This window comes from Gavia stellata, chromosome 8 (assembly GCF_030936135.1).
Source record: "Gavia stellata isolate bGavSte3 chromosome 8, bGavSte3.hap2, whole genome shotgun sequence".
Classification (NCBI taxonomy): domain Eukaryota; kingdom Metazoa; phylum Chordata; class Aves; order Gaviiformes; family Gaviidae; genus Gavia; species Gavia stellata.
In genome coordinates, this window is record NC_082601.1 from 35,066,929 (window position 1) to 35,088,242 (window position 21,314).

Below are 21,314 nucleotides of genomic sequence, written 5' to 3' on the forward strand. Positions count from 1 at the left end.
TAAACTCCCTCTGATTGCTTTTCTCATGCACTAATAGAGTCAGTTCCCTTCATCCCATCTTCACTGGCTGTTGCTTTGATTGTGAGAGTCTTGGTCCCCATTTTAAGACACCTATTGCTTAATCTTGGCTTGCAACTGCCAACTCATTTGCTATTTTCAAAGAAAATTAAGAAAAACTCTCTTCTTGACCGTTCCAATTCCTTGTGAAGCAGAGCCCTGGTACCACTTCATTTCTGCTCAACTGTGTCTAAACTATGTCTAAACACTGTCAGGATACTAGAAGTCAGTGCTTATCAAAGATCATATGCCATACTAGACTAAAAAGAGCAGCAGTAAAATGTAAATTGTACATACATTTTTAATGTAAATTTTACATAAAATGTAATTTATATTAATTCTTTCAAGTTTAATTAAGAGCATCATTTAAGTTCCTTCCTTTTCTTTCTGAATGCATAGAAGTGCTCAGTAACAGGGTAACAGCAAAAAAATTATATTGTCCTCTCAAAATGTGCAGTGGGAAAATACCAGAATCAGTTTGTTTGGGTATAAAAATTCCTAATAACCTGTGCTTCCACTGTTCCTTGCTCATTTTATACAGTGCTTTGAGGCTTTACGTTGTAAGTCATCACTTTTTGTTATATATGTTCCCCCCCACCCATTGAAGCTCAGTGGAAAATTCACCATTCAGGAAAAACAACCTTAAGAGATGATTTATAGTATTAGCTCATAGTGCAGAATCATTTAATCTAATTGCCCTAAGGATAAAAAGTGTACTCCCATTTTCCATAATTACAAACTGTCTCATGTTCAGCACTTTGACACACTTGAAAAGAAAAGGTTGATTAGCCTGCTATTGAAGTGAATAAAGTAACAGCTAAATTGATGGAGCATCGGCTAGGATAGACTTTCACCAGCAAGCAGCTGCTCTTTGAAAAACGCCAATCAGGAAAAAAATAAAACAGGTTTAAATACCAGGATAAAGAGGTGTGCTAAGACAGATGGAAAGCTTTTTCCCCTATTCATATTCTCCAATTTTATTTTCCTGGTGAGCACAGAAACCTGTTTTATCAACAATACTATGTGGCTAATATACACAGCAGAAGGGTACCTCCTGCACACGCTTCCCCATTTTGTTATTCACATTAGCAACCGTGACATTATTAGATGCAAAATAAAGCCCAAAGCTGTGTAAATCAGCCCATTTGACTTGTAAGAAGCAGCCATAATTTATGGAAGGGAGAGAGGGGAAGGGAGGGCAAAGAGGACAGACAAAGCCACTCTTGATTTTCAAAACACTTTAAAACACAGCCTAATATTAAGCCAGAGAGATTTATTTTCTGTTCCAGTAGACTGGGAGTATAATATACCCTCTGATGCTCATATACACACTGCAGGTTTAGAAGAAGAGTTGATTCAGGTCAAAATGTTCTTTCTGAAAATCTTGTCTTTCTCAGGATGAAGCAGATTTCAGACGTGTCCAATAGACTTCACCTCAAAACCTCCCTACAGTGAGGTCCAGCCAATGCTTCTTCCCCAAATACCGTGCCTGCACAACCTCTCAGCTCACCACAGCCCAGTCTGTCCCCGATCCTTTTCCCTCTCGCAGGATGGCACACGTTTCCCCTCCAAGCGAGTGGGAAGCTTTATCAGTTTTGATCACTTCCTTTTTGCTGACTGACAGTCCAAAAAAAAAATGTAATTTTTTGAAAACCGACAGTGGCCTGTCCCCAGCACTGTACACAAAAGCCAAAAATGCAGTCTATGATTTTCTGCCTGTTTCAACATCATCTAAAGCATCTCTTTAGAGCTGCACATTAGTATGATGGAAAATGAGAAACGCCTTTTACCAGGAGCCTATGAACCAGCTGTTGCATTATTTTCCTTCAACTGGTGGAAAACAGGATCTCTGAAGCAGAGGATGACCATGCCACTTTCTAATCCAGGCTACAAAATAAATTCTCCCTCCAAATTTTAGCAAACGTTATCAACCCCAGTAAGCGTGTCCACTTCACATTCAACAGCTCAGTCCTGTAAGGTGGTAGTGGAATAAGCCCAGTAGACTGTCAGGAGAGTGACCTGGGCATGGGTTCAAGGTTGGGTCCTCCAAAGTAATGTAATATGATGGCAGAGCGGAGCAGCGGGCGGAGCTCTGGTGCTGCAGATAACCAAGCCGACAGGTCCATCTACCTGTTCTGGTAACATGTTAACCATGGAAAGCCCATTAGGGCATACCAAATTGAACTAACGTGGACCAGTGCCAGCTGCACACACCATAAACACCTGCAGCTGCAGACAAACAACAGGTATAACTCGTGACTTGGTTTGCGTAAAGAAGGGAATTAAAATAGTGAAATCTTATTTGGAGCAGGTTCCTGTTGTCAGCTGAAGTAAATATATACTTAAAAAAGGTGGGGGGGGGGGGGGGGGTGGATCTCCATGTCATGAGCTTTTCAGAAGAGCAGCTTGGCTTGGATTGTCCCTTGACTAGTCCCGTTCCTTGAAATTACATCAGCCAGCTGGGATGCCACATAACCATCACCTCTTCACCCATACTAATACTCAGCCTGTGGATCTAGCATGAACAAGTTACTCCCATTTCCAAGGCACGGCATTAACCAGGTGAGTTTGTAACCCAAACAATCTCTCACCCCACATACCAGGCTGCATTACCCAAGGCTGCATTACCCAAGGCAGCCAACCATCTCCTACACGATCACACGGAGGACACTGCTTGGCCTCTTACAGACCTACAGCAAGTCAGTTGGCAGTAACGTGCACTGCAAGGATTTTACGTTTCTTGGGGGAAAAGGCATTTGTTTACAAAGAATAATAATTTTACTGGGCCATGATATCCTTGAAGGGAAGTACAGGAAATGTTTTCTATTGTTTTATTAAAGAACTTATTTAATTAGATGTAGTTTATTCAGCAAGATAAATCAACACTTGCATGTTTGATTTAATGACTGCCTAACTCCTTACACTCGGTGGGTTTACTGCAAAAGTATATGCTGAACCTTTTTGGTAGCCATATTTTCTGTAAGAAGCTCCAGACTTTTCCTTGAACTGCCAGCCTGACCACACTAAAAAAGTGTGTGGTCACCTGCGAGGGAAGCAGTTTCATGGCACACCAGAAATGCCGGTGGCAAGAGACTCATGTTTCTCTGCGGACCTTCTGAAGTTTTGCAGCCCCGGAGGTTGGGTTTGTAAAACTTAGGATTTATTCCATTAACAAGAGCATTCCCCAGTTCAAATGGAGTATCAAGGGGTCAGACTGTTGAACGGGACAGTAAGGAGAGGTGCAAACTGGTTTTCCGTGCTTGGCTTCTGTCAGAGTTTAACTAGAGGACACAAAATTTTTTAAAATCCCAGTTTACTATTTCATCTACATACTAGCAGATCTGAATTGCACCTCCGAACTCTTGGATATATTCAGAAATGAAGGGCTGGTGGGACAGGGAGGAAAAGGAGGAGCAGGGGAAAAGGGTCATTCCATTTCTGTGCTGAAGTATCCAGACTCTCAGTATTTTACAGAAAATTGAATTAGTTTCTATACCTAATACAGCATGTGTCTGAAAATAGGGAATTTTACTGGTCAAACACACAAGTTCAGTTGATGTCAGCTTCAACCAAATTTTACATAAAAGAAATCTTTTTCTGCACGAACAAGACATGCTTTGAGTATGCTGCTGCACCATGTGAACAGCAGGCTAAAAGTAAACTCCTCCAATAAAACTCTAATTTATCTTGACTTAAGTGGCGAAGCATAATACATATTCCATCAAAATAAAACACTGAGAAACAATTATTCCTCATTTTTAAAACACCGATCATGGCTAAACATAGGTCTTTACAATTATCCATGGCTATTTCAGAAAAAACAGGCCCAGAGTACAGTTAAGTGAAATACTTAGAAGACAAGACTCTATAACCCTATTAGAGGAGCAATGATCAATTATAGCTTGCCTTTTCCTGTACAGATGGGAATATACTGTTAGTTGCTTTTTCTCCTTTTCTTTTTTAATTTATTAAAGATAGGATCTATCTTTAATTTATTAAAGATAGGATCCTAAAGATAGGATCTATCTTTGGGCCTTATAGTTTGAGCTTTTCCAAATCAGTGGCAGAGCATAGATGCTCAGTGTAAAAATGCCATCAACTTCTTGATCTAGCAAATGAAACCTCAGTAGGGTTGTACCAGCTGTGAGGTGTTCCTGAGGCAGAGGGAGTAGTGGTGCTCTTATGATTTCACATAGAGAAATGTTTAGCCAACAGGCAGTGTTCCATGTTGCTGCTTCAAAAAATGTACTCCTACTTAGCAAAAGAAAACCCCGCTTTTATTTGCAGGCCTATGAAGCATCACCCCAAAGTCAGAAGGCAGAAATAAGTAATTTCCTCCTGATGCATGCAGAGCAGAGCTATAGCAAGTCAAGTTTGGGCTTCCACAATAAGTGTGCATTGCTACCACGTGCATTGCTCATGCAGGGCCTTCTCTTGCTGCAAATAAGTTTATTGCAAAAGTAGCAATACTTTCAGACAAGCTTGCTCCAGTCCACTAACTGGAGAATGAAAAATAAACTTATTCCTTTATTGTAAAGTAATTAAACATGTTGCAATACTGAGGAGAAGACGAACAGTGAAGTGAGGTGCCCAGTTTCACATACTCCATAGAAAGGGACATGCTTTCAAAGGTCTCATCTCACAGGACAATAGCATACTGTAGCACAACTAAACTCCAGTATGCTGCACATACCTAAGATTTACAGCATCTCACATAAAAAGATTTATCCTAGAGTGACTTCATAGGTCTGCCTGGTGAGATGAGTAAAGAAATGTCAGCCATGCCTTAATGCAATAGACTGCAAGGGAAGGCAACAATTTGCCATCAGAAGAAATGCCGAGCACTCGACCAAATTCTTATTACAATACTGGAGAATTAGCAGTATTTTCACAACCTCATAGCTATTTGTAAGCTAAAATAAGTTGCTAATCATCAGATTTGAAATCTAGGCTCTGTAACACAAAAGCTAGAATGCACCGCAACAGTGACAAAACTGCAAATAAAAGTAATTCAGTTATCTGGAAAACATCTGATGGGCCACGTCAACACTATGTAATTACATCGGTACGTTGCTACTTTACTGGAGGAGTTACTGAATTTTTTAATTGTGCAACTAACTCTTAAGTCCTCTTAACAAACCAAGTAGTTTGTTAAGAAGTTAAGAAGCCTTACACAACTTATTCTTTGCCTCCCAGCTCTCTTTTCCAAATAAAGTACGTCTCATGAACCCCTGGAGAAAGTAGGCGCTGAGAGCTTGTTAGCTCAGGTACAACATCAAGCTAACGTGTCTATTCCATCTATAAAACGGCATTTGCTCATGTCTGTGCATGAGATTTGTGGATATATATCCAAAATTTTCTTTCCAAGAATGGTCAAAGCAAGAAACAAAAAGCCTTCTTCAGATTGCTCAAACGTTAGGCTTCAGTTCAACCCACATGGACTATTTCCAGGGACAATGTATTTCATCTATGTCCTTGGTTGGTCTGCTGATACTCAAGGAGGATGTCAACTGCACACATCTTTTTTTGTCCTGTGGATACATCCTCACTTAGAATCATCTTGGAGCAATACCAACAGTTGCAGTTTGCACTCCACAAGGTTTAGCAACTAAAAATCAGTTCTGTAGTATATAAAAGGAAACTGTGCATACAAGAAAAATGCAGATTTGAACTAATTTACTGAAATGACCACAATTAAACTGTCTTCGTAGTTCAGACCTTTGTTTATAAACCCCAGTCCCAGCTCTCTCATCTATTCAAAACATAAGTAAAAGATTATTCAGTGTGCTAGACAGTAAATATTAAGACTGTGTATTTCTTGATTCATAACATGAAAAAGTTTATCTTTAATAACCCAAACTACATTAACCATGATGTACCCAGAGTTGAAGAACTCAGAGCCTTTTGCATAAAGTTGCCCATAAAAAGAGATTGAAAGGAAAACATTCTGCCTCTAAAGGCAGTACAAGAGCTGGAATTTCACTGAAGTTTCTTTAAGGCTTTAAACATTAGCCTTGTTTGCTCTATATCTAAAATCATGACAAAGGCTTCTATAGCATAGCAGATGAGCATTTCGTGGTGTGTTATAAATTGCTAAAAAAAGAAAAAAAAGAAGAGACAACCATTAAACACAATGAGACACTTCCAATGAAAGGACAACAGCTGTTCTTAATTGCAATTTGAAATCACAGATTTTAAGAGAGTACTATGCTGCCAGTTCAGGAAAGTTGTAATAAAAATTCTGGTCCATGTATACACAATGGATAAAATGGGATTGCTGTCATTTCTGATATGGCTTCTGCCTGCCCTCACTTTTCAGTCTGCATTTAAGAAGCGAAACATAGCAGTGCCTCCTTTTAAATACTTACCAGTGTGCAAAAAATGCCAAAAATCCAATGAAAAGAAAAATGAAGCTATCAGATCCGTTTTTAAAAATCAAGTTATATTTAAAGTAGCATGAAGTGTTTAAAAATGCTTTTATTTCCTCTCATAACTTTGGTCAATTTTCTAATCAGAAGAACCTCATCTTGGTAAGCAGCACAAAAAAGGCTAGTCTTATTTCTAGCCTAGATGTACAAATGAAGAACTGGAAGAACTATTTCAAATGTTGAGAAGAGACAAAGAGCAGTTACATATTGACAAATTTGGAGAACTGCATTACAAAAACTGGAAAATTACTGCAGGTCCTTTCCTTTATTTAATTAAGTGCCCACTTCATTCACAAAATTCAGTCAGAAATACTGAATGGATTCCCAAGCCTTTTGTGTGAATTAGAGGGATTCTACGTTATGTGACAATGTGAATTAATTAAAAAAGCCTCAGCATTTTATGTCCTAAAAATATCAATGGCATAATATGAACACTAGCCAGAACGTTCCAGTTCCAGGAAAATGAGAGAAATGGGATCTGGCAAAAAGTTATGATTAGTTTAGACTACTGGAGCATTAACACACATCTCCAAATATCCAACATATATTAAGGCGTTTTTTTGCCTTTTTTTTTTTTTTTAATTCTCTTTTCTCTAGCAATCTAGCCAAACCCCAAACTTTTTTATGCTTACAAATAAAGACAGACTATAACAAATAAACTCACATGCGGGGAGAAAAAAAAAAAAATAAGAGAGAGAGAGATTGTCACAGATAACTAAAAACATTTGACTCTCAATCCTCAACATGACTGAAGTCAGTATGCTGTGTACAGAGGTATGAGTAAATATTTGAAAACAGTTCTGAAAACAAAGTTATTTTGTTGAGGCTCTAAGCCAGCAGTTAATTCATGAAGGATGCCCCAAGATTATTTTCCTTCATACACCATGACGACAATTCTAGAGTTACAGAAGCATCTGGAACAGATCTCAAGTGAAGTGTTTCCCTTATAAACTCACTGTTTTAAAGGTACCCAATTCTTGCATTTTTTGCAAGCTTCATCAAAAAGTCCCCCGGACACACGAGTGCTGGCCAGGCCCAGACACGGCTCTCCAAATGAGAATCTGATGGACGAGCAGGCTCTGCTGGAGCCAGGTGGGTCCTGCCCAGAGCAGGGGGCTCTGGCAGTGGGACTTCAGGAGCTGTGACTGACAGTACTGCCAGCTGGGATGGTTGCGGAGACCGAAATAATTCGTGAGCCAGCGGATCTGGTGCTTTTGAGTGATTTTGTCACAGCGGTATACGCTGCTGTAGCTCCTGAGAGACAAGAGAGATGCTGGAGAGCGAGACCAGAGGCAGAGTCCTCTCCTGGGGTATTTTGGGAGACGGTTTTATCTTGATGCTTTTTATATCCCCTGTAGTCTAAATATACTCCATCCTAGCCTAGGAAGCCTCTAAATGCCATAACAGCATAAATATCCACCTGAACTCCACACCGCCAGACTGCCGATGTCCGGCCGAGCCTGTGTGCAGGCAGCTCTGGCAGCTCCGCCCTACCTGTGCTACGGCTCTGCAGCTACACACAGCATCGTACGTTCTCGTGTTGGAAATCCCAGGTCCCAGACACTTACAGAAGAATGACAGCACCAGTGCCATACACACAGAATTTAAAGGGCCTTTTAATTTCTTAATTTAGGCAGCGCTACTTAGAGGACTGACGGAAAGGCTCGTTCCAGTGAACTTTAGAATCCAGTCTAAATGTCACTCCAGACCATTTTAAAAATTAAAATAAAGCACAACATTCATCTACACACTGCTTTTCCAGGCTGTTTATACTTCTTGGGTGCTGGGTGCATTTTTTGAGCCTCCTTACAACCGCACGTCCTGCTATAAATCAGTTCCTGTATTATTATGCATTATTACAAAATTTCATGCAAGCTAATACCAGCTACAAACAAGCAACTACTGTTCTTGTCAATAAGACTATATTCACCTCTGAAGCACTGGGGTGAGGTGGCTGCATTATGTGCTATCCAAATCAACTAAAATAGCCCTGCTTAAATTTCAGGAAAAAGCTAAATCTATTGTTGCATGCGAAAGAAACCTTGCTTTATACCCTAAGCCTTAAAGTTCACAAATCACTTCCAAAACGCTCTTCAGAGACTCAGACGGCCATTTCAATATGGCCACATCGCCATTCCTTCCTCAAAACCCCGTTTTCTCAGAGGACTTCTGAGGTCTCCTACCAAGCGTAAAATATAGGGAACTGTGCATCCCATGGGCGGTGTGCCAGCAGCCTGCAATAGAAGAGGCTCCTCTCAGGCATGAAGTCCTTCTGACTCTTGAAGCAAGCGAGATGCTTCATCCCCTTTTCAACTATACACTTGAGGGATTTACATCCATGGATACACCACATCCAGTACTGCCTCCCTATAGAGGTTTAGAGAGTGATAAGCCTGACCCCTTCCAAAATAAGACTTCAATGTTCTCTGTAGGGTTTTTTTCCCCCCTTCTTCTTCCAACTCATTCCTAGCATGGGTTTAACAGTTAGGTAGTGGCAGTCCTCCCTAATTGCTATTTATGACTTCTGTCAGCCATAGATGTTCCCTCCCTGCCCAGCGGTTAATTCTGCCAACTAACCTCTGAAGTGATCATCTTCCCTGGACTATAAATCTCTTCTGAAAGAGGCACTCTGCTGAGCCACATGAGGAAGTCCAAAGACTGAGTCTCTGGAGTAGTCAGGAATTATTAGGAATAAGAACAAGAGGTCTGTAAAAAGGGGATACTGCAAGGTGAACAAAACTGCAGGGGGGTGGATTTAAAAAAAACCAAACAAACACCAAAAAAACCCCCCAAAATTAAAACAAATGAAAATGAGGAAAGGACAAACTGAAAAGGAAATGTTAAAATAAACGTACTGGGGCAAAGGAGGACACTAAGCAATGGCACAGGCTCTCACCCCACCATCCCCTTCTTCAACAAATAAAGATAGCTACTGTGTATCTTAAACCTCTGCTACCTGTGGGGAAAAGCTTAGTTTTACATATAGGCAAAAACTATCCTTCACAGCTGGGGCTTTATCATGCCCTTCAGACAAAAATATTTACTTTAAATCAAGGAGGAAAAGGAGTTACTGTAACCTTAGTGTTTCCAAAGACATGCAATCCTGGAACACCAGCAAAAAGGCCAGAAGCAAAAATATAACCTCTATATCCGCTGCTTACATTGGCTCAAAACTTGAAAAGGAAACAGCAAATTGTATCTATTGTCAGAGTAATTGCAGGTATCTGCAAGATCATGATTTGTCCCAATAATTATTAGTATGATGATCATTGAAATGGGGAACATTATTAACTTCCTCATTCTTGTATTTTAATAGGCATCAGGTTGATACCTTTGTGCTTATATCCTAATCAAAGGCAAGCTGGTTTTCAGGAGTTGCCTGCAAAAGTTTAAGTCTCTCTAAATTTGAAAGCTTTTCACGCAAAACTGTTGTCTCTTCAGAAATATTTGACTTAAAAGAACTACTAACAAGTAAATAAAATATATAGCAAAATTGCCTGAGTGGAATTCAATAGATGTCCAATAAAATCCCTCTCCAGATATTTTCCTACTGTCCCAGTTGTTCACCGTAAATACTGCAGTGCATAGCTAAAAAAATGCATGTTGATTCTGAACTCTTCATTGCTTGGAGCTTGCCATGAGCAGTACAGATGCCATGTTCTATTTTATCCCTCAACTTAAAATAATCCGTGATTTTTCTAAAGCAAGCAGGTAAGGTGTTTCAGAACATGAAGGGGAGGAAAAAGCCACGCTGCCTGCCAGAGATGGAGAGCTGCTAGTAACCAGGAGCTGATGTTAAGACAAGAAATGCAAGAAAGCACCTACTCTGCAGGTCCTTAAAGCAAATTTGTTACTGGTACGAAAGGGATACAGCATGATGGTTGCAAATAAATGGTACGATAAGCTATTTATTTCCTATTGCCTTCCCTTCAAAGATGTCAGCAGCTGCCTTTGTCACTGCTGGAAGTCAATATAAATTAGCAAGATAGACAGCTTGGTTCTCTCTCATGTCTAGCTTACCCACAAGGTAAGCAAAACAGCAATTACATCAACTGAAAGAATAATTACATCAACTGAAAGAGCAGAACAGAAGTGTAAGGACTGCAGAAACCAAGCAGCAAACTGTTTGAACACTGAAATGTCATACTCTGCCCTGTCAAGTCAGAGACAAGTTTGATCCTGTCTTGCAGATAAAGACAAAACCAGCAAGATGAAGAAAACATTGAAAAAAACAATTAAAAAGTTTCATAAACTTCCTATTACAGCTATACAAATAGCCACAAACTATGAAAACAAGCCTTCCAGGAGACCTAGAAAAGTAACACTTTATTACATGGTGCCACAACAACAGTGGTGTATTTAGAGAGGAATGAACTATTAAAACAAAACCTCTTTGATCCAATTTTATCAGGTATAACACCCTCCAAAATCATCTGACCAGAAACTTTCTCCCAGAAATTCAGTTTGGCTGCCCATTCAAAATGCGTCTGTGGCATTACTCTAGTTTCCAAAGATCATTAAAAAAGAAAAAAAAAAAAAACAACGCTGCCCAAACCCTGCAATTATGTATTAACTAGCGTCACTGAAAGCATCAGTCACTCTCACAGACGCTCTTGAGGAAACACAGCAGATGACTAGGTGTTCACTGCCCTCCTCTTTCAGATTAGGACTAAGAAAACATGTGAACAGATTTTTCACTCCCATGAATATGTTTCCTTCAATGATCATATATGGAAAAAAATAATCTAGTTATGGATTTCCTTCATGTCATTATATACTTCTCTTTTTCCTTCCATTTCCATTTGCTCACCAAGCCTGCTATTTTACTAGGACAGTTGGCATTCTCAAACACATCCTCCCCATACCAATCCATCACATCGAAACGCTTGCACGTACCTCGAGCATAGACAGAAGGTCACATGAAACTACTGGAAAATAACCAAAACATGATTTAGATTCCTCGTTTCCCAGGAGCTCCCACACAGAGCCGAAGCTCTGGGAACATCCCATGGCAGTCTGCTCCAGAGGCGCTGATGCTTAAAACCTCAGATTCCCAAACCTGAAGGTTCTCTCCAAAATGACAGACCTTGGAGAATATGAGCTATCAGGCCAACAGGTGACAGCACATTTATTTCTGACGGACGAGTTTCGGTGCCATACAGACCTGGTTTCTACAGGAATCTCAAACCACTGCTAGAAATTTTTTGCAATAAATTGTCTGCATTTTTCTAGCTAGCACTAGTAACAAAATTAGATTATTTGTACAAAGAAGATGCTGAAATAAGAAACACACTATATATAATTTTATTTCTAGACACATTTTCTAGGACATACGCATTAGTTTCCTTATAAACCGTCACGAGTTTTGCTTTGCTCAGGATTATGCAATAGGAACCAAGTCTCTTCCCAAAGCACACTTAAATGGTACAGTGGGCTTACCCACAATCAATTCTTCTGAAGAGGCCATGGCTCAACAGAGATTTACACATCAAAGAAAAAATAAGTATATACATCTCCACAAATCAATGTGGGGGTTTTTTACCCCCCTGTCAGAAGAAATACCACAAATTGCTATTTGTCTCACAGCATCACTTCATTAAGGTGCCTGAGCAGCTAAAAAAAAAAAAAACCACACACCTTGAAGATTGCAAGGTCTTTGTGGAAGTGTAGCAACCTCCCCAGATAAGTCTGAACCCTGCTTTTAACAGTGGCCTGCTACTCCCAAGATCAGTCAACCCTAGAATTAGCTGGCATCATACCAGCCTCGGAGCTTGCAGCTCTGTCCCAAACCTAGTTCTTGGCCCGTACTGACCAGCGTGGTAGACAAGCACCCTGTTGGTGATCAGCCTAGGTTTGGCTGCAGCAGGACCATATGGTCACCCTGTAAGCCCACCTCATGGTCTATTAACCAGCATTCAAGTACCAGCTCTATGTTCCCAGAGTGAACAACTGGACTGGTGTGAATCCTTAGGCTACAGCACAGGTACTATATATTAAAGGGGATGAAAACTTGTTTAGGCTTGTCAGAGATGGCATCAGGCAGCCTACATAGCATTTATTTTATATATCCACAATACTTTAGAAGTATCTTTTGAAGATGGTGAGAAGTTTACCAATTTTAGCAAAGATAAAAGTGACTCAATTCTGCAGTTCTCATAAGCATCTACAGAGAGGTTGGAAGGAAAGCAAGGTCATCATAAAGTAAGATCATTTTATATTTCTACAGTTTGAAAAGAAAACACTGTATCTGTAAAAGAAACCATAACAAAGATGATTTTGTAATCCTCTATTTTTAAAGATATGTTGTCTATTTACCAGGTGTTAGAAGACAAAATTTTCATACAGAAGCAATACCAAATAAAGAAAATTTGTGGAGAGATCATATCTGTCCAAGACAAATTAGTCTTAAACTTTTCATAACTCGGCACTCTTTCCAAACTTGCAAGGAAAATCCGTTACTATCACACAGTCGAGATCTCCTGACGTAAGTTAAAATTCAACATTTTCTCACTTCAAACTACTGCTCTTAAAGTGGATTTCTAGTGTTTGGACTCCAGAAGTTTTTGCTCTGGGATGGCAGCCTGACCATACAATTATTGTCATTAGTGAGGAATGATGTTTATGAAGCATTTTTCTACCAAGTTAAGAGTCTCATAATACATACAAGAATGACTGTTTACTATTTCTATTCTGGAAAACCATCTCCCAAGAGAGATGGAAAAATGTGGAGATCAATGTATTACTATGTACTTGATTCAACATGTAACCCAGTACACAGTACTGACTTTCAGAACGTCAGACAAACCGTAACTCCCAGATTTTATTTTTAAAATCCTCTATCACATGACAGCAAATTTTATGCAGCTGAACAAAGTCAGCAGAGCACAAAGTTCTTCTAGCAAGCAACTGTGTTAATTTAGCAAGCAGTTGTACTTGCTAAACAAAACCGCGAAGAAGGAAGACATAGCCAGAGTTCAGATCCAAGAGAGCCAAGCACTACCAGAAGCTTATTTGACCTGATTAATTGGCTGTCTGCGTTTCAGCCAATGTATCTGGAAAAGTTACAGATGAAGTGCGAAGGCAAAAAATTAATCAGAACAAAATAACTTCCAGAACTCTTTCCACACATAATTTGCTTTTAACCTAAAAAGTTAACACTGAAGGAAGATGCACAAACTTATGGCCATGTTTAGACACTTATCTGATCGCTGATCACTCAAGTCAGTCTCCTGAATATGTGACTGCAAAGTCAGGTGGCAACCTCACAACACACTGGAAACACTTCTCTATCCCAGCATCACGCCGAGGAAAGTAACAGCTGGGTTTAAACTCACCACTACAATGTCTAACAAGATAAAAGGATTACTGCCACACACAGGCCTTGAAGAAAAGGTACCTCATTTTCAGCCATACCACCCACACCTGTGATCACAGTCTTGTCCTGTTACGGACAGGTCTTAACCATCTTCCATTACTCTCAATAATTCTGACCAAGCCCAAATGATATGGGTCATGTCAGTTCTCTATAACCACAAAGCAAGGCCATTGACTTCTTTGCAATGTGCACCCCTGTAGAAGAATTACAGAAGGTGAATGAAAGTCAGAATAAGAGATTATACCCACTTCCCAGCCTTCTATTCCTAAATTTAGACTTGGAATTTACATCATATGCAAATCATATTTTGCAATATTATATGTCTGTATATATGCTATATATTTTAGCCTTAAAATTTGCATTACATATTTATGGTACTCTGGCTGCCCCCTTAGAATGGGCTCATTTCTACCCAGCACAGCGGAGAGGAGACCAAGCTTTTATTTTCCTACGGTTTCCATTCAGACATATCCAATGTGTTTCTGCATTCATCTTGAGGGTTTTTTCATTTTTTGCATTGTGCAAAGAGAAATTAAGTTTCAGATATCAAAAGTAACACCATATGACTCAAACATTTTTAACACCTAGAGGTTTTCACAAGGCAATCTGGACTTCCAAAGAAACATTTCCTCGAAAACAGACTACTTATTTTACAATACAGTAATAAAGGCTACTGCTTACAATTACAGGAAATGTTCTGAAATGGACATACCAGGGTCTAAATACATGAAAAAGTAACTCATCTTGACTTCTCTTGAAAATAAGGATGAACTAATAAAACTTCATTTTGGGGGAGTTGTGGTGTGATTTTTGTTTTGTTTGCTTTAATCAACACTGACCTTTTGATGAGAGAGACAGATGGTACCATCTGTTTCAGGACAGAATGAAAACTTAAACTTCTTAACTGTACTTACATGTGAGGACTGAGTTCATAAAAGTTTCTGTTTCTGTATTCTTCCACTTTCTCTGGAGTATAAATGGGTAGAGATCTGTAGGGGTTTATTGATATCACCACACTGCCGATGTATGTCTGTTGAAGGAAAACAAAAAAATTATCGTGGATTTTTCTTTTTAACATACTTTTGCTGCTTATATATTATTCTCCCATTTAATACTTATGCAAAAAAACCCTAACAAACAAAATGCCTAATTGTAGCAGTGAATAAATATGTGCATACAATCTGAAATACCTTTTAGAGCTCTCTCAACAATGACTGTTGGGTACCAAGTAGCAATTTCTACATAACTGGAAGCCTCTTATGAACATTTTTTAAAAGAAAGCCCAATTGTACAATATTTCTGTGGCTAATTCAGTTGGGGGAGGGAAAGGGAAAAGGACACAGATGTTCATGAAGAACTGACTCCATCTGCATGGCAAATGTCACACAAGCTTTGCTGCAGCCCTTGGGCACTCATACAAAACCACGTAAAGGCAAGGACAGAGTTGGACTGCGCTCCCTCACCCGAAGAGGAGCTTCACACCATCTCTTCAAAGCCTCGGGCACGGAAGAGCTTCACAAAGAAACCTGAAGGCTAATAGCCTCTGACAGGTTTCTGTCAAAGGACAGGCTTACCGTCAGGATTCAAGTCAGTCGAAGTCCTGCAGTGGTTCCTCAGCAGATGTGAAGTGTAATTTTTATTTTGAGATTCTAAACATACCTGCCATTACCCTTGGAGAGCAGATGGAGTAATGCGTTGTTTTATTTTGTCAGGTCCCATTCTCTACGAAGCTGAATGAAGACTGATACCGTACACCACGATTACCACGTCAGCACACAACACAATTTACCTGCCTTCATCAAGCCTACTTGCCAGGTGCCCTGCAGCTCTCTACACTTCCCTCCAGCTGCAAGGGGTGCATTCAAGTACACCTAAGTGGCAAAAAATGCCAAAACCCCATTCCACCCTGATACTGATCAAAGACTAATTAAACCCCAAGTGTTTGGTATCTCTTTCCACAGCCACGAAATAAATAAATAACACCTGGTGAAACACAATTTTCCAATAACCAGGGACTCCCTGGAAGGTGTAAAGGCCGTACACGAAAGCCACGAGTTCCCGTTATTTGGATAACATTTGCTAGTAACTATGGAAGAAAAACAATGGTTTTTACATAGATCTGTGATTTTAAATGGCTTCTTTGCAGTGATACCTTAGCACCTTGCAATCACTATTTGGATTTCTCACCACTATTTTTCTTACAGGGAAGTGCTGTAATATGCATTTTTAAATGGGAACAGAGGCACAAGGAGCCTGAATTACTCACTAACAGGTTCAGCAGAGCAACCAATTACCTCCAGAGCTACAGTCACAAATTAAAAATATTAATTGCTGCAACCCTTCCCTATCTAACTTTCATGTCTAAAGCAATTTTCTGCTAAATGCTAACCAAATCTGGTCCTAAGCAGAACGCTAGGAGAGCAAGATTTCCCATTTTCCACAGCATGCATATGCACAGGCAAGCTGTGAACTCACACAGCATTTTCCATCCCATTTAAAACAGAGTTGAACAAACTAGACTGCAGTGATAAAACATGAGGCTTCCAGAGACTCTCGTAGTTCATCCTTGTAGTGTTTACCACCCACAGGATGAAACAGAAGCAGACACTGCTGACAATTCATCGTACAACTGCTGCTACGACAAAACACTTCACTAATTGGGCTCAAGACTCACCATTTCTGAACACCGCATACTTTCTCCTCTCCTTTGGAATGGGTTAGAAACCTTCTGCAAAACATTTCCTCCCATGCATCTGAGCCCAGAACAGACCAAATACCCTAGAAACAGGCTGGTTTCACACCAAGAGCCCATGCAGAGTGCTGCAAGGAGGAGCAAGCCTGAATGAAGGTGCCTCACATCTTGGCAGCCAGGCTGCAACTCAAAAGAGGGACAACTCCAATCTGCCTTGCACCACAACCCGGGAGGGAAGTGCACCCAAAGGCATTCAGATACAGACTGTTGAGAAAATCCCAATGTAATTAAGATTTTTCCTTCTTTCAAACACATGCTGCAGTGTGCGCTAATATATATTTTCTTCAAATAATAAAAAAAATTGTTCTAGTTTTGTGGTCATCCTTCCCCTAAGGAGGAAAGTGTTTTCCATCTACGTCTAATCTCTTTGGCTGAACAAGAAGAAAATGCAAAAACTGCCTTTCTACAGTGTTTACTTTGCTCTCTCAACACATGCGGCTTTGGCAATTTGCAAGGCAACAGATTCTTGGTGAGAATAACAGATAGCCAAGAGTAAGAACCTTTCTAGTCTTCACAAGTGAAGCCCTAACCCCAGTTAGGGCTCTTTCCTGATAAAACATTAATATGTTAACTTGTTTCCTCCTAAATCTTAAGAATTTGTGAATTCAGCCTGTTGTGAAATCAGTGCTGGAAAGTATCAGCAGAAGAGAGATGAAGGCCAGATCTTGAAGATTATGTTTTGAAACAGGAATTCTTTGGAACTTGAAGACTTGCGCTTTTCAGCTGTTCTGCTACCATAATAGCAAACATTTTAATTGCTAAGTTCCTTGAAGTACCCTGAGATGCCAAGGTAAAGATAAACGAGTGAAAGTGAAAACCATGATTTTTAATTTTGAATACAGGCATGCAAATGAGATTTATTTAGAACCATCTCTTCATAGCTAAGTATTGCTTAGACGATGTATTTTGGGAATTCAAGTCAGCTGTTTATTGTCAGACATGAACAAATACAGATCATTTCCTAAAATACCAATATTTCAAAAGGTCAAATGACTATATAGAAACAAAGACATACTCATGTCCATTTTAAACACCAAGCCAAAGCATGCCAAGAAATCATTGGGTTTGCTGCAAAGCTGCTTACAAGAACTAATGCATTTCCTCTTCTAAAAATGCCAATATCTCAAAGCTGATGCCTACCAGCTACTTGCTACTGGTGGTCTGTGAGATTCCACATAATGGGGATAAACAGATCTGGAAAATAGCTTTCCCACATAACATCTGCCTTCCCACCAGAACTCTATTATAAACAAACAAAATAAATGGCTTAAATCCTTGAGCAAGTAACAAGCACAGAAACATTCCAGTGGTGAAAGCAGAACGCCCAAGAGTAGTGGGAGACCATACCATGGCACCCCAGGGACTAAAGAGATCCTTCATTTTCCCTGTTTAAGGAAAAAAAAAATGAAACCCCAGAGGAATGGCCTCATGATGATGAACGCACAAAGTGCAGTCAGGAGATCTGATTTCTTTCTTGGCTTTGAAGCAGTCTTGTTATGCGAGTTTGGACAAGATCTGCTGTCTCCTCAAATTTTGCTAGCTAGAGAGTCTTGCTAATACTCCTTCCTCCAAATTTCTACTTTATTGCAATAACTCACTAAGGCAAATTCTACCTCCTTGGCGTGTTTGTCCAGAACCCAAACCAAAAGGACTCTCACTCATCGTTTTTCAGTGCATCTGTCACGTAGCACAGCAACACTGTAATGCACTAACATTTCACCTGTGGAAAAGAGCATTCAAATTTCCATGGGGTCAAATGACAACACATTCTGCATTCTCCACCAAAACAACGCAGACAACTCATTCCTCTCCAGTAAAGGGTTTAAGACCCTGAGTAGGAAGAAAATTCTAAATCCCAGCTCAGCTGGAAAAGCCGATAATATTTGATACATCACTTCTAAGTACTGTTGGAGATGCAACATCCAAGACACTTCGATGCCCGATTTTCTCCCCCTAGGACCGAAAGCAAACATAACCACTTGGGGCAAGATGTTACTACTACTTCAAGCTTGTACCTGCCTTGCAAGGCCTTATGTGCCTTTCTAACCCACGCAGCTTTAAGACTGGCTTAAGAAGAGGCCTGAAATAGCGAGACAATGCGAGGCTCCCATTGCTCGGGAAAAACCTGCAGGCAGCAGCCCCTTCCCAACCAAGGGCTGCGGAAAGCTATTGCTACGAACTGGCAAACAGCCCAAAATGCCTATGGACCTTTTCAGCTGGGAGGTTGCAAAAACCTTATAGAGAGCCCAGCCAAAGGTCCCCAAACACCTCTGCAGCCAGGATGCACAAGCACTGCGGTGAAATCTGATACACAGGGAAGAGGCAGCACAGGCCAACTCAAGAAGTGGAGCTTATAGAAGACCACTAGTAGAGCTTACGGGAGAATATTTCACACCCTGGGATACAGTTTATTAATGAAGCTATTTTTTCTCCTGGTAAAGTTAGTCTTGCAATACCCCAAGGGCCCAGAAGAGAGAAGATTGCAGCTGCAGAAGCCAGGGAATGTTACCGACACCAGTTGAGGCTGCACCACAGGAGCTGCAGAGCTGGGGCTATCGTAATAGCCTGCTCCATGTCTTTAAAAGCCTTTCTGGATCTGTGGCATCCTCTCCAAAGCAACCTTCTGCAGAATTTAAAATCGTTAAGCAGCTACACAGATTTGCTGCAAACCTTCTGGAAGTGTATTCTGCATCACTTTTGGTAGCTCTGTTAAAAACCAACCCACTGCCTCTTACCCATGGTAGCCTGTAAGGGTCCAGAAAAATTGCTGCTGCACACAAGTCACTCCTGCTGTAAAATGTCCGATCGCTAATGTATCCTGCAAGTGTGCTAAATTCCCAGGGCCCAATAAGGTTGCCCTATTTACTTATTTTTTTAAATGCTGAAGCATAAAAATAGAAGAATAAATAAATTCTAGTAAAAAAAGATTGCTCGTGTGGATACTGATTCTTCCACTTATGCAGACAAATTTTAATACTCCAGATTTGCACAATGCACATTTCTTTAGTATTGTTTATGCGCAAGTGTACTTATCATTTTGAACAGTTGCAGATCACACCACTAAAACAATTCATTGAAATGAGAGCCATTGAAGTAAGATCAAAGAGAAGTGTGACTAGATTTTATTGGAACAAATCCAGAACCAAGGCTTGGGCAGCACTGTTTTCTTTGCAGGGGGGAGGGCTGTGTTTTGTTTTTCCAGGTTTTTTTTAATGTGACATGTGCAAAATTATATTTCTAATATAATACTCATTTTCATTTGTATTTGCCTGAACTACAGCGGTTCTGGATCATGCCAGCTCATAAGCACATGTGCTGCTGCATGCTCAGAATAGCTGAGGCCAAGGAGATGGCAGATGCAGAGGAAACCTGTACTTACATGTTCTCGGTTTTCTGAACCATCTCAAACTCAAACAGAACCTGGCAAATTTAACACCGCAATGTTACTCCATAATGAAGTTTCTCATTTTAATAAACATTAGCAACTAGATCAGTACCTTATTAAAATATCATCTCTTATTTGAACAACCATGCTGTGTGCTCAAATTTGTTTTTCATTGTGGTTTGCCACAATAAAATACCTAAATGCACCCTGCTTCTGGTCCATCATGTTTTTTCAGGTCGGAAACACTTGAAAAGTTGCAAGACACTATGTTTGAAAAGAATAAGGAAAAGAGTAACATCAAGACTAACAGTAAAACCGCCTTAGACCATTATTACTATTTCCGGGGCTTTGATTCACTGTTACTGTTTAGTACCATGTAGGTGTTTGTATTTTTTGGTGGAAAGGGATGGGCTGGGTACTTGAAAAAACACATAAACAAACAAACTAGGATTTCATCCTGTAATACTCCAGGGTTTGTCTGCACTATTTCATGACAGCACATACAAAATAAACTCTACCTGTGATCCAAACCGTGCAGCTGCACTTTGCGTTGAGCCAATGCCTTGTGCTTCAGTGAGCTTGGAGCACGAGCAGAGCCTCCAGGTACCAAGCAACTATACAGGCACACCCTCAGGATCCCAAAGAGCAATGATCAAGCGGAAAGAACAGGAACTAACAAAGTTTGATGTCCTCAAACAGGACCTTCTGTGTGGATTTTCCCATATCCAGGTAATGGTCAGACTCATGCAGCATCACACAGCACTAATTCTTAGTTAGCAAAAGAAACTTCTGTGCTTTGAGACCTCTCATTAGCATCTCTCCAAAGCTCCTGATCAGCCCTAAAGAGGCTGCAATAATCTTCGAGATCCTACAGATAAGAAAGCCTGTTTCTACCTCCCTCACTGGAAGGGAAGCCAATGCTAAAAATTTACTTTTCCAAAGGCTAATCTGCGGTAAACTGAAAATACAATCCAGACTCTCAGTTTTACTCTCTCTATATGTATAAGAAACAACCTCCCCTTCTCCTTGATACTATTGAATATTTTTCACTGTAGTTTGGATGGAGCCCTTTCTAATTATGTTTGTACAAGTGAAGAAATACAATACTGGATTTCTGAACAAACACAGTCTATTCCCCCATAATCATTAAAACTCTTGCTCAAGACCACCCTCCTTCTGGACATTGCATATTCACCCCACAAATATAGTGGACAAAGTCTGTATGTTGTAATAGAAAAAAAAAACCAATCCTGGTAAGCTATTACACGTGCTTAATGCCGTTATTAATCATGATAGGCAGCCCTGTAAAACCTGGAC

General features: G+C 40.1%; 1 protein-coding gene across 1 annotated transcript in view; it reads right to left on the reverse strand.

Annotated features, from left to right (window-relative positions):
* Positions 1 to 21,314, reverse strand: part of MYO1B (myosin IB) — a 113,720-nt gene that overhangs the window by 68,774 nt on the left and 23,632 nt on the right. The window contains exon 3 of the mRNA XM_059820790.1: positions 14,775 to 14,890. Coding sequence (XP_059676773.1) covers positions 14,775 to 14,890 — 116 coding nt within the window. The remainder of the gene's footprint in view (positions 1 to 14,774; positions 14,891 to 21,314) is intronic.